The sequence below is a fragment of the Ranitomeya variabilis genome, chromosome 1, assembly GCF_051348905.1.
Source record: "Ranitomeya variabilis isolate aRanVar5 chromosome 1, aRanVar5.hap1, whole genome shotgun sequence".
Lineage (NCBI taxonomy): Eukaryota > Metazoa > Chordata > Amphibia > Anura > Dendrobatidae > Ranitomeya > Ranitomeya variabilis.
Window position 1 is genome coordinate 33654965 of NC_135232.1, and position 14557 is coordinate 33669521.

The window sequence follows — 14557 nt, forward strand, 5'->3', positions numbered from 1 at the left end:
ATGAAAACTTGTAAGTAATTGAAAGATTGGTAAAAGGCACCAATATATTCTGGATTGCCGAGAAGTTCTATGGGCGTCTTATGGTAGTGTTTAAAGATCTGGGATTCCCATTGTAACAAAAAGCCCATTCATACCTTTTTTTTTTTTTTTTTCGTAGTAGACCCGATATTGAGATTTCCACTCCGGATGATGCATTGCAAATAGTAAAAGGTTTTCAAAAGAATTGAGTCCAGCTTCACATTCCAATACGCCTTTAACCCCGTATGGGAATTTCATTATCTCCCCAGCCCCGCCATGCAAATTCTCAGATCAAGAGCTTGTTTTAATTAGAGTAGATGACAGACCCAATGAATATACTCTTATAAAACCTATCCCTGTGGGACCTTTCCCTGAAGTTACTGCTCAGTTCGTAATCTTTTCTATATGTTCGGTAAATTTACTGGGGGCAGATTTATTATTACAGTTCTGCTCCAGGATATAATTCCAAGATGATGGTCAGATGGTCCTTGCGTTATATAACTCCTATGCAGATGAATATAAAGAGATGTGTATCCTACTTGCCCTTCCCACAGTTATGATGGTCCTGATAGACCCAGATTCTCCCCCAATAATGCCTGTAGAACCAGTAAAAGTGTTTCTCAAACCTGGTGCCCCTTTTTCTAAAGTCCATCAATACTCTTTGAAATATGATCAGGAGCAGTGTCTCAAGGGGCAAATACAAATGTTATTCGATAATGGTGCCCTGATACCCTGTGTTTCCCCATGTAACACACCCGTGTTTCCCGTTAAAAAAAAAAAAAAAAAAGGGGGGCCAGTTATAGCCCAAGAGTGTCAGGCCTACCTTGCCGCTCATGGCCCCTTGCATCCAGGAGATGCTAAGACTACCCAGGGAGGGAATTTGCCCTGTGATATAGTGTTACACACTGCAGGCCCTAGATACTGATTACAAGACACCCGAGCATTGCCGTACAGTATTGCAGACTGCCTTGCAGACAGAGCTCACCTGCAGGACATGCTACAGGTGTGCTGATTCAGCTTCATGGAGACAAACAGAGACCTGTTGCTTATTACAGCGGCCGCCTGGATACGGTGGCAAGAGGAAGCCCCTTCTGTATTTGGACTGTGTTGTCTGTCCAGCTGTTGCTACACAAGTCTTCAGAGATTGTTTTGGATTACCCACTGATGGTCCACACCCCACACGATGTATATAGTATCCTTAATCAGGTACAACCTAGCCACATATGTCCATGGCTGGACAGCTGCGACTTCAGTGTGTTATTCTCATGTCTACTAATGAGACTTTGAAAAGGTGCACTGTCCTGAACCCCGCTACTTTTCTCCTAGTTCCCCTGGATCCAAAGGGGGGAGGAGTAGGTGACATGAAGGTGACATGAAAAAGGACACTTTTTCTTTCTAGAATGGATCCAGAGGAACAAGATTAGGTTTCCAAACCACATGATTGTCTAGAATTGATGTCTCAGGAAACGGCTGGTCTCTAGTGTGCCTATTCTAATGCTGATTTTGAGCTTTTTGTAGATGGATCCCGTCACCAAGATGACCGAGGATGCTACTGTACCAGATATGCTGTGGTCTCAGAACATGAGATAATCAAGGTAGAGTCAATGCCAGCTCATATGTCTGCACAAGAAGCAGAGCAAACTAGCAGAAGGTAAGACTGTAAATATCTACACTGATTCTAGGTATGCTTTTGGCATTATACACGGTTATGGGCCTATCTGGAGAGCCAGGGCTTTTCTGACAGCAAATGGCCACCCCATTAAACATGCTGAGGCAGTCCAGCAACTTATGAATGCACTACAGTTTCCCACCTAAGCAGGCATCATAAAGGTAAAGGCACATAGCAAAGGCACTGATGGACGAACGAAGGGTAACGCACTGGCAGACCAGGCTGCGAAGAAAGCAGCAAGCACTCCTGTAGCCTCTCAAGTACATCACCTAGACACCCCACCATCTCCACTTGTGTTGAAAGACATCTTAGCCCGGTTACAAGAACAGGCAAGTAAGGAGGAGAAAAATAGGTGGCAAAAGATAGGGGCTTGCTCTGATACCGTCACTGGACTATGGGGGAGGGGTGAAAAGGTCTGCCTACCACAGGTACTGTACCCAATGATGGCACAGGTTCTGCACGGGAATGTGCACCACTCGAAGACGGCCATGTGTGACACCCTACAGAAACAATGGATTGCCCCCGAGTTTTCCACCTGCGCAGAAAGGCAGGTACAGAGCTGCATGATATGTGTCACACATAATCAGAGTAGGACAGTGAAAACCCCATCCAAACACACTCCCCGGCCCTTTAACCAATTCCAGAGACTGCAGATTGATTATATTCGGTTACCTAGGGTAGGGACGTATGAGTATGTGTTGGTCTGCATTGATTTATTTTCAGGTTGGCCAGAAGCCTACCCAGTTGCCAAAGCTACGGCTAAGACAACGGCGAAGAAACTGATGGCTGAGATCATATGCAGGTATGGAGTTCCTGAAGTCATTGAAAGCGATCGGAGTTCCCATTTTACTGGAGAGATCATGTCAGAGGTAATGGCAGCACTGGGGGTAAGTCAAGCATTGCATACTCCATACCATCCACAGAGCAGTGGAAGAGTGGAGAGACTAAATGGAACTCTTAAGCTTAAAATCCAGAAGGCAATGTCAGAGACTGGTAAACCATGGACAGAATGCCTCCCTCTAGCTTTGTTTTCAGTAAGATATACCCCAAACAGGAAGACAGGACTGTCACCGTATGAGATTCTGTTTGGCAGGAGCCCCAGTCTTGAATGTTTCTTTCCACAACAGTTGCAGCTCAAGTACCAGGACTTGACTCGCTATGTGCAGGCCTTACATGGACACTTTGCCAAAGTGCATTTAACTGTCTTCAGTTCTCTTCCAGACCCAGACAAGGTTCCTGGACACTATCCCTTTGTGCCAGGAGACCTGGTGTATGTGAAAAAGTTTGTGCGCAGAGATTGTCTCCAGCCGAGATTTGAAGGACTTCACACGGTGATCCTGGTCACCCCCACTGCAGTAAAACTTGAAGGAAAGAGCACCTGGATTCACGCTTCACACTGTAAAAGAGACCGAACCAGTGTTTAGTCACAGTAGTGACTGAAGGGAAATGTTGCTGTTGTTTTTGATCCTGGAAATGGGGGCCATCCTCGCTCCTACCTCTTCGGCCCCTATTGTAGATAAGAATTCTGGCCCCACTATTCTCTGGGTAAACCTGACAGCCCCGGTGAATATCTGGCGATTTGATTTCTGTGATGTAGTCAAGTGTCCCGAGACTGAATGGATAGTAGAGGGAACTATCCAGTTTTTTATATGTGTTACCAGACAATACAACAATAATTGTTATTATTAGACAGATGCTGCTTGGAATACGGGAGACGATTGGGGATATAAACCTAGTGAAGCCATGTTCCCAAGGATGGGACGGGTAGGAGTCTTCGTGAGAGAATGCATCTAACAGCCCTTCTGCAACCACTTAGGGGCTGTAAATGGGGTAAAAGTTGTCACCCCCTCCTCCTGAATCTGGAGAACGCCCAATCTGCTGATCTGCAGACATTCGTATTGGGAAGACATTATAATTATGTATTTAGTAGTGGATACCATGGGAATTTAGGCCATATCCAGCTCCGGGATATTAGTTTCAGACCAACCAAGGCCCCTGTTACCAGTACACCTAAAACAAGCCCAGGTGAGCGTTTGCAAAATGTAGTTAATGAAGTGATCCCCATTCCAGGTCTCAGTTGGGAAGAGGTTTTCTCCATAGAAACACAAACAGCCCCAAGGAAAAACCTATGGTTAGAATGGGTGAGATACAATGTAAGAGTCCAGAATATCTCTGTAGGATGTATTGCTTGTGCTGCTGCGAATACACATCTCTACACATATGCATTGCTTTTTCCTGATGACAACACTACTGCCTGTGTCATGAATCTGTTGAAAGGTTTGAAGCCCACTGATTGCCCAGATTATGTCCCACTATTTCATAGGGAACCTAAACTAAAGGTCCCAGGAGAAGTAACCGTATTAGCTGACAATTACACCTGCTATAATTCCCACGACACCACAGGTACACTAGTAGGGATTTTTAAGACAAGTTTCTGCAAAGAGAACAGTTCTCTAGATACTGATTTGCTAATTAAACATACACAATATATGTACACCAAAGATACCTGATGAACCTACCAGAAAGAGGAGAAGTCTCGATCAGCTCCACATGAGTTATGAAGAAGATCCACTAGTATATATTGATGCCATTGGAGTGCCAAGGGGGGTACCTGACCAGTTTAAAGCCCAGAACCAGATTTATGCCGGCTTTGCTTCTATAGTACCACAGATGCAGATTAATAAAAATGTTGAATGGATCAAATATATATATTACAGTGAACAAAGATTTGTCAATTATAGCTGTGATGCCTTTTAGGATATAGTTGAGGATTTGGGCCCTAACACTTGTATGACCCGTGCTGCAACCCGACCTAAGAGAATTACACTGAATCCTGTCCAGACAAGATCACATGTAGTGATATAAGAAGCTGACACAGGATTGTGGTTGGTGGATAGTGGGGACATTAACTTTTAGGAGTAGGCTGACAGTAATCCTTTTGGGAAGGAGCTGTAGACCAGCATGTCATGTCGCCCCCACCACCAGAGAACCAACCACATCAGGTAGGGTAAGACAGATACAGGAGTATTATCCCTGGAGGCCCTCTGACTAGCTAGCTATGCTGGAACAATTGGCTGACCCTGAGAACCAACCTTTCTCATTCTACAGACAAATAATGACCATATGATAGACGTATTAAGTGCACCTAGGCAGGCCTAGGTAGTTAGTGAGCACAAAAACAGGTGACGTGCTAGGACACAAATTAAGATCTTCTACAGATGTGACAAAGGAGAAAGTGTAGAGCTATACTTTGGACGGTTACAGCTGAAATGGGAAGACATGAGGTACAGTCCCATAAACCCACTTGATGTTAAAGTATTGGTAAATACATTCATTGACGGTATGACCAAAGACTTACGAGACGAAATATAGATAGCCAGACCTGAATGGCGAAATGTAGATCCAAAAGACCTGAAGGTTTCTAAAGAAGTTGAACAAATTAGGACAATAAGACGACGTGTCATGTATGCTGGAGCAGACACATCTTTCTTCTCCAGTTGGTTAGGTGGGATCAAGGGATTCCTTCAATAAGTTTGTTTAGTACTAATTGCCCTCCTTATAATTGAATCGATAATTTTCTGTTGTGTTATTCTTTGTACAAAAAGGTTATTGCCAAAGCAACTCCGACTGGCACCTTCCACAATCAAGAAGAAGACCCACCAGAGTACAATGGTACTGATCCAGGGGAGATCCCGAAGTACATTCCCCCTCAAGAGAGTAGACAAAACCCCCCATTCTCAGATGATGCTAAGAGACTTAGTTTAGGGACAGTGGGAGAACTCCATGTGAGGTTAGTGAAGGGTTCAGCTGCCTGGAGGCCTCTCGCTAGGGGAGAGCTTCTGAGGTGTCTGGATGAAGAAATCCACCTCCCCTTTTCCCATCACATGGACAGTCTCAAAGGATCTTTCTTTAAGGGAAAAACTTAGTGTTTAGGGGGGATTGTCAAGGTGAAAATATACTTTCTTATATACCTTTGTACTTTTATATATCTTACACTGTAAAACAATAAGTTTTTCCTATCTGCTAGCTAATGCATATGTAATTGTATTTAAAGATGGTCGCCAGAGTTCAGTTTCGTTTCTGGTTTGTGTCTGGAGGGATGATTCATTTCTTCAGAATCGAAACTCAGGAATGTGGAGAAAGGGAGGATTCACCAGAAGACGTCAGAACAAATCAGAAAGACTGGATGCTAGCTTAAACCCCGCCTAATGCACGCCTTCCCCTAACACTCAATATAGTATTGTGTATTTTAGAATAAAGCCAGTTGGTGTGACCGCTGCAGACATGTGTGGATGCACGGGGCATTAACTAAGTTTGAACCAGCTACCTGTCTGATTTATTCTTATCCGGTACCAGATGCCCTGCACACATAGTTTAATTTGGAATGACTGGTGAATGAGGATTAATTGTCGTATTACGACCCCGACATAGTATATAGAGGATGTGTCCCGTGTGGTGCAGTATATAGAGGACGTGTCCCGTGTGGTGTAGTATATAGAGAATGTGTCCCGTGTGGTGTAGTATATAGAGGATGTGTCCCGTGTGGTGTAGTATATAGAGGATGTGTCCCGTGTGGTGTAGTATATAGAGGATGTGTGGTGTAGTATATAGAGGAAGTGTCCCGTGTGGTGTAGTATATAGAGAATGTGTCCCGTGTGGTGTAGTATATAGAGGAAGTGTCCCGTGTGGTGTAGTATATAGAGAATGTGTCCCGTGTGGTGTAGTATATAGAGGATGTGTGGTGTAGTATATAGAGGATGTGTGGTGTAGTATATAGAGGATGTGTCCCGTGTGGTGTAGTATATAGAGGATGTGTCCCGTGTGGTGTAGTATATAGAGGATGTGTCCCATGTGGTGTAGTATATAGAGGATGTGTCCCGTGTGGTGTAGTATATAGGGGATGTGTCTCGTGTGGTGTAGTATATAGAGGATGTGTCCGGTGTGGTGTAGTATATAGAGGATGTGTCCCATGTGGTGTAGTATATAGGGGATGTGTCTCGTGTGGTGTAGTATATAGAGGATGTGTCCCGTGTGGTGTAGTATATAGAGGATGTGTCCCGTGTGGTGTAGTATATAGGGGATGTGTCTCGTGTGGTGTAGTATATAGAGGGTGTGTCTCGTGTGGTGTAGTATATAGAGGATGTGTCCCGTGTGGTGTAGTATATAGAGGATCTGACACGTCAGTGTATGTCTGTATTGTGGGGTGTGGACTCCGTACTCGTTACCTTGTGAATTTTGAAGGCTTTAATCTTGCCGGTATGTCTGACGTGGGGTCCTCTGCAAAGATCTATTAAGGGGCCGCATCTATGAATGAAAACACCAGTTAACAAACCTGAAAGCTGTACAGAGAGTGTAAATAGTGCAGTAGCCACAGTCGCTGCTGGGTCTTTTTAGGGTAACAGCAGTCATGGACGCCATATCCATGTGACTTCCTGTTCCAAGGGCAATGCCAGAAAAATATGCCCATGACTATAAAGTCTGTTCTATCAACTACACATAGCGTCTGTTGCTCTGGAGGACCCAAGTCTCGTGTGCATTACACTGATAGTAATGGAAACAGTGCAATTTCTCAGTGCTCCTGTGGTGGCGCTGTGGGGAAATGAGCAGTTGTCACCACATTCCCTTTAAGTTGATTATGGGACTGAGAGGGAAAAAAGTCTGTGTTCTGAGTCGTCATTACCTGTACACGGTGGTGGTCGGGGTGTCCACTTTTTCATTTAGGATCCGGCATTTAAACTTGTTATACTAAAGTGAGAAAGAAAATCTTAATGAGTCAACAGGAAAATAATTAGAGTCAAACATTGTGAATTTTGATGTCGGATCGGCTTTAGATGTGGTTTTATGGAAATGTAGATGAATGTGAGGCTGTTACAAGAGTCGGGGGCTTCACCTTAAACATTTCTAGCAGGGTTTCTTTGGAAATTTCAAGTCTTTCGAATGGTTGTTTCTCCTTCATTATCTTTTTGCAGAGGTTTTCTAAGCTGGAGAAGTCGTTGCTGGACACCCCCCTGGGAGAGAAGGAAAAAGAGAAGAAAAGACTTAGAACATTTCTGCAGTGACAGCTCCATCCGCAGCACAGGAACGGTGAGAAAAAGACCAAACTTGTGTGATCGGAGTCATTCGTAACATCTCTCACACTGGTGCAAGGTTCCGGGTCCCGTGTACGGACTCTGGACATCTGCTAACCGTCCCACCAATTATCTTAGCACAGACCTATGGTGAGTGGATGCTGAGCTGATAAGGAGAGGCTCACCCGTCTTCAAGAAACATGTCGTAATAAAAGCCACTTTCTATAGGCGGCCCGTAGCACAGGCAGCCCCCATACACGCGCTCCATGGCTTCACCCATAATGTGCGCGCTCGAGTGCCAGTAAACCTGCAGGAGGAAGAGGAGAAGAAAGTCACCGAGTGCAGCGACACCTGAGGATAATACACCGACCACTCAGTCTTCAGAAACCATGAAGAGCTCTTACTGCTTGGGCTTCTTCATCATCAAATTTCAGTAGTGCAAGTGAACAGTCTTCCTCCAGGGGGCGGTCAAGGTCCCACACCACGTTGTTCACCTTGGCGATCACTGTGTTATCCGCCAACCCCTGGCTGCAGGAGACAAAGCAATCGGCATATGGCGGTTTTAGAGTTTTGATCTTACAACATTAGTTGTGCTGTAAAAATTTCCTAAAAAAAAGATTATCTAGGTCGGTACGCTTATGGCGATACCAAACTTGGTGAAGTAAAATGAGGCTTGTGTCGCCATTTTCTGAGACTTGGATTTTTAGATTTAATGCGCCAAAAGCAAGCCCATGACGTGATCAAGGGTCACCAAGTGTGACCATGTCTGCCGGGGGATCTGCTGAAGACCTTGGTGTTTATTATTGCGGAGCTCCTTTGCACCCAGCGTGTGGCCGGGCTTCATAGGAGACCACGATATTTGCTGTGGTATTGCGAGCAGATGATTGCATGTTAAAGTCTACTAAAGGGGGCTAATAAATGCAGTGAAAAATTATAAAGATAAAAAAAAAATTAAAAATATGAGGGAAAAAAAACCCCCATAAAAGTCCAAATCACTTCCCTTTTCGCCTCCATTAAAAATAAAGATAATAAAAAAAATACATATGTGGAATCGCCGCATTCAGAAAAGTTCGATCTGTAAAACTCAAAATAATGAACCCAATTGGTAAACATTGTACACAGATAAAAATAAATAAATTCAAGAAAACCAAAATTTGTGCCCCACATCTCAACTTGGGGCCCCTGACAGCAGCGTTCCCAGCGTCATTCACTTAAATGGAGCTGGGAACACAGAAGTGGACAAGGTGCGGAAACAACATCAACGTCCGCCTCATTCTCAGGATCAGTGGGGTCCCAGAGGTCAGACCCCCAAGTAATCAGTGATGGCATATCCTAGACAAGATGGTTAAAACCCTTTAAGTCTATACTACTAGCACCTGGACATCCTTCTCTGGGGCAGCCCCCAGAGTGCCCACCATCGTGTCCTCTCCTCACCTGATCCCAGCAGCCACTTGGTACGGCGTGGTCTTCCACGACTCGGCGTCCACTTGCTTCCCGTCCGGCAGGGTCACCTTGATCGGTTTGCTCGCTTTGGCGGCTTTCTCTGCCAGGAGGGCATCGTGCTCGGCCTTCAGCTTACTGTAGATGTCCAGTCGCTGGTTGATGTATTCAGGCCAAGGATTGAGCTGACGATAGAGACAAATGTCAGGATGTAGAATATATAACGCCAGGGGAAATACAACCTAGAATTATAGCGCCACCTACAGGGCAGTGATATCTGGAACAGGCCGGTGTTTATCTCAGGTCACAACATAATTGTTTATCTTTTTACCGATGTGGTAGCAGAAGGGTTAACCTGTATTTGAGCTGCTCACCTGGCACAGATTATCCGGATTGTACCCGCCTCCGCCTGGCAGCAATTCACAGGAGCACAGTCCATGCCAATATTTACAGAGGCGGACACAGAACTGTGCTCTGCCAGCAGGGAGGTATGATGGGAAGGGCCGAAGACCAGGACACCCCAGAGTATAGATGAATGATTGGCCATGCTAAGCTGGGCAGAGACCACCTCTCTGAAAAGTGAAACCCCTCTGCCAGAGAGCGCAAACACCCCCCCCCCCCCACCCAAGAGGAAGGAACCCCAACCTTGCCTAAAGTGAGAAATAACCCCCCATACCAACCAAAGAGAGAGATGATACCCTCTCCCCAGAGAAGGTGAAGACCCTCCACCCCATGTGCAAGAGAACGCCCTCCACCAGAATGAGTCAACAAGCCCTCAAGAGGGCCCACTTCCACTACCTTTTCACTCAGTCCAGTAAACGAGTGGTCCTGAGAGGGGGGACTCCAATTTAAAGGGGTTGTCCAGTGAGAACAAGTCATCACCACTCCTGTGGATCGGTGGAGGTCTGGGTGCTGGGACCTGCACTGATCGGCAGCAGAATGGGAAGGTTTCTCCCTGTTACACAATGCAGAGACAGCGCACACACCCGACCACCGCTCCATCAGTGCTCTATGGGGCTGCCGGAAAAAGCCAGTAACAGTGATTGCCGCCCTGTGAGTGATGGTCGGCCATGTGCACTGCCGTCCATTCTAGCGGAGAAAGCTGCCCCATTCTTCTGATCGGTGCGGGTCCCTGAAGTCAGACACTCATCTCTATAAGTTGTCCCCGATCCTACAGCCAGGAGATAACTTGTTTTCATCAGACAATCCCTATAATGAAGCCCCTGTAATATGTGCAATAAGTCCTTACTAGTGATGAGCGAGTGTACTCGTTGCTCAGGTGATCTATGAGTATTTGTTAGTGTTTGGACATTTAGTTTTCATCACGGGCAGCTGAATGATTTACAGCTATTAGCCAGGCTGAGTACATGTGGGGGTTGCCTGGTTGCTAGAGAATCCCCACATGTACTCAGCCTGGCTAGTAGCTGTAAATCATTCAGCTGAGGCAAGGAAAACTAAATCTCCGAACACTAACAAATACTCAGAGATCACCTGAGCAACGAGTATATTCGCTCATCACTAGTCCTTATGCAGCGCCCCAGAGTCCTGGTTGCTGCAGTACTGTGGCTCCGCCGCAAAGGGGGGCTATGGTACGTCTGATGGCACTGAAGGAGTTCATCTGACCAGGTATCACATACACCAATACATTTCACAGCCGGGCCTCCAGGGGGAGCTAAGGGTTCTATTTACTAGGCCACTCCTCACACACTGTGGGTAAACTGGGGGTCAGGCAGGAAGTTAGATCAGAAAGCTGACTGGGATGGACAAGACAACACCTGGTGGCAGAGGGTGTTGTCAGGGAAGATTCGGTAGGGTCTCTGTCAGGTTTGGGACCCTGATAGAGGCCTGGCTACAAGAAGGAACGTCACGGGACCGTGCCTGCTCAGCATAGCGGCGGTACCCAAAGGAAGGAATAGAAGCGAGATATATTGTGCTGAGTGAGAAACGAGATCAAAGCAAATAGGAGAATACCAGTAGGAGTCGTGCTGTAAGACCGAGGCAACATCCTACTGAGGCGCATAACCGGCGGCCGGAACGCCGAGGAAGTATTACTATATTCAGCTTCAGGCAATACTTCAAACCAACGGCAGGACAGTCAGTCTAAGGTGGGCTGTCTCACCTAAATCACCTATGCAGTCTTGGGGGGCAACTTGTGGAGAGGGGCGACTCTAGGGTCCCGGAAGAGCTCCGAGCCTACCCGTCAAACGGGTGCCGTCCTAACCGTAACATCAGGGAGGGACGGAGGATTAGCAGAACATCATCTAATCGAGTTGTGAGGGAACTTAAGAAACAGACACAACAGTTGTGGGGACTTTCCGTAAGCACAGCAGGGAAGGACTACAACACATAGCGCTAGAAGGAAGGCACAGATTTCCACCTGTGAGGAGAACTCTGGAGGTGCCATTGGACCGGCCAGACTTGCGCAGCCTGGTGAACCGTATTCCGGACTGAGGATCCAGAGACCTTCAGTAAAGAGGTAAAGAGACTGCAACCTGGTGTCCTCGTTATTTACTGCACCGCACCACCACCATCAACTGCATCTCTTATTCACTGTATGCCCCCCCCCCCCCTCAGCAGGGTCACGGACCGGGCCTAGCCGCCGTGACAACCCCAGAGCAGAGACTCAGGGGCCCGGTACCGGGTACCCCTCGGCCCTGCGGCAGTGGGGGCGCTACACTTACCTCCGCGCGGCCCCCATCTCCACATCCATCCTTGCTCTTCTTTTTTCCTCCTTCCTTCTGTTTTCCGCCTTCTGAATTTGCCTGAAAAATACAAAAGTTATAAGTGGAAGACGGTGTGAAACGGGAAGTGCGAGAGACTGAAAATAGTGGAGGGGGAGCGGGGAGTGCGGAGAGACAAAAGGGGAGCACTGGACACTCCCAGCTCCTAATACCCCTGTCAGGCTCTCACCATTGTTAGGATCTCTGGTGCTTTTTTTATATATTTTGGAAAACTTAAAACTTTTTACAAATTTGTACTTTAAAGTTTTGAACCTGTGACGGATCAGTAGCAGAATACAGTGTGACACCTCTAGATAATGATCATAGGGGCGGGGAGATCTGATGTAATCCACCGTACACATATATACATGGCCCCACACTGTATATGAGTCATCAGCAGAAATATCCTGCACGGCCTTAATGAGCGGCGAGGACTGAGCGACTCCCTTCCAATGTACAGTATAATGTATCTGTGGGTGAGAACGGCAGAAGCGAGCTCAGGAGCCCAGATCACTGCACACACAGAGGGGCCAGCTGTGGGCTACAGCCGGCATCTGTTGTGACCAGAGGAAATGCCAGTCGCTGCCCTTTAACCACTTAAATTCCATCAATCCGACACAAGAATTTATTTCTTTGACCACCATAAAAATTCAATAAAAAGTGATCGGTGTCCGATGTAGCCCAAAATGGTATCAATAAATACAGGAGCTCGGCGCAGAGAACAAGCCCAGCGATGATGGAAAAATGAGAAAGTTACAAGTCTGAGAAAATGAGTGACCGTGAACGGTGTCGTCAGAACTAGGAGTCATCCCGCCAGCCTCGTACGGAGAAGTCAGCGGAAATATATAAAGCGTTCTGTCCCCTCCAGTATAGGAGGTGCATGTATGATCGCTGGGACCGAGCGTCCTGGACCGAGAGGGGGGCATGGTGGTCGCACATGCTCAGTGCAGCGCCAACCACTGGGGGTGACGGACACAGCGGGGGTCAGCGCTCCGGGGTCTCCGGCCGTCCCACAGGGAATGGGATAGACACTACAGCTGAGCGTCTGCAGCTGCGTATCCCCTCACTATAGCGCCGGCCTGGTGCCCCCTGGGAGCATTGCACAATGGCAGCACAGGGTGTCCTGTACATGTGGCCCCCTATACACAGACCCCGCTGTGCCCCCCATACCAGCCCCCAGCCCCCGCTCACCTTGCTCAGGTTCAGGCTCTGCATTGTGGCCGCCACGTTCTCCGCCATTCCTGTCACTACCCGGCAACTGCCAGCAGCTGACGCAACCGGCACCCAGAGAGAACAACCTAACCCGGCGAATGAGGGAAAGGAACGAGCCAATCAGAGGGAGAGACACGCCCACAAACACGGAGGCCTGTCCCGGACGACCAATCAGGGAGCAGCTATAGTAAGGTTGGTTGCAGTAACAATAGAACTCATGGCCGTGTCCGGTTCCTCACACACTTACCGCTCCTGACGTGCGGCCGCGTGACGTCACCAGTCATGTGCTCAGGGAGTGGAAACCGCCACATAGGGCGGACAGTCACAGTGACCTAGAGCAGTGGTGTTATCACAGGAGGACACTAGGGGGCGCGCTGTGGTGTTATCACAAGAGGACACTAGGGGGCGCACTGTGGTGTTATCACAGGAGGACACTAGGGGGCGAGCTGTGGTGTTATCACTGGAGGACACTAGGGGGCGAGCTGTGGTGTTATCACTGGAGGACACTAGGGGGCGCGCTGTGGTGTTATCACTGGAGGACACTAGGGGGCGCACTGTGGTGTTATCACTGGAGGACACTAGGGGGCGAGCTGTGGTGTTATCACTGGAGGACACTAGGGGGCGAGCTGTGGTGTTATCACTGGAGGACACTAGGGGGCGAGCTGTGGTGTTATCACTGGAGGACACTAGGGGGCGCGCTGTGGTGTTATCACTGGAGGACACTAGGGGGCGCGCTGTGGTGTTATCACTGGAGGACACTAGGGGGCGCGCTGTGGTGTTATCACTGGAGGACACTAGGGGGCGAGCTGTGGTGTTATCACTGGAGGACACTAGGGGGCGAGCTGTGGTGTTATCACTGGAGGACACTAGGGGGCGAGCTGTGGTGTTATCACTGGAGGACACTAGGGGGCGAGCTGTGGTGTTATCACTGGAGGACACTAGGGGGCGCGCTGTGGTGTTATCACAGGAGGACACTAGGGGGCGCGCTGTGGTGTTATAGCTGGAGGACACTAGGGGGCGAGCTGTGGTGTTATCACTAGAGGACACTAGGGGGCGAGCTGTGGTGTTATCACTGGAGGACACTAGGGGGCGAGCTGTGGTGTTATCACAGGAGGACACTAGGGGGCGAGCTGTGGTGTTATCACTGGAGGACACTAGGGGGCGAGCTGTGGTGTTATCACTGGAGGACACTAGGGGGCGAGCTGTGGTGTTATCATTGGAGGCACTAGGGGGCGAGCTGTGGTGTTATCACTAGAGGACACAAGGGGGCGAGCTGTGGTGTTATCACTGGAGGACACTAGGGGGCGCGCTGTGGTGTTATCACTGGAGGACACTAGGGGGCGCACTGTGGTGTTATCACAAGAGGACACTAGGGGGCGCGCTGTGGTGTTATCACTGGAGGACACTAGGGGGCGCACTGTGGTGTTATC

At 48.1% G+C, this 14557-nt stretch overlaps 1 protein-coding gene across 2 annotated transcripts in view; it reads right to left on the reverse strand.

Annotated features, from left to right (window-relative positions):
• The window catches only part of TARS1 (threonyl-tRNA synthetase 1), a 32472-nt gene extending 19116 nt beyond the window's left edge, over nucleotides 1-13356 (reverse strand). For both annotated transcript variants that reach the window (XR_013220976.1, XM_077281861.1), the window contains exons 1-8: nucleotides 13107-13356; nucleotides 11877-11957; nucleotides 9190-9380; nucleotides 8160-8283; nucleotides 7941-8062; nucleotides 7578-7695; nucleotides 7368-7432; nucleotides 6913-6991 (exon numbers count right to left, since the gene is read on the reverse strand). Coding sequence is in view for 1 of the 2 variants with exons in the window: in XM_077281861.1 (XP_077137976.1) it covers nucleotides 6913-6991; nucleotides 7368-7432; nucleotides 7578-7695; nucleotides 7941-8062; nucleotides 8160-8283; nucleotides 9190-9380; nucleotides 11877-11957; nucleotides 13107-13154 (828 nt within the window). In the remaining variant the exon portion in view is untranslated. The remainder of the gene's footprint in view (nucleotides 1-6912; nucleotides 6992-7367; nucleotides 7433-7577; nucleotides 7696-7940; nucleotides 8063-8159; nucleotides 8284-9189; nucleotides 9381-11876; nucleotides 11958-13106) is intronic.
• Between the last annotated feature and the right edge of the window lie 1201 nt (nucleotides 13357-14557).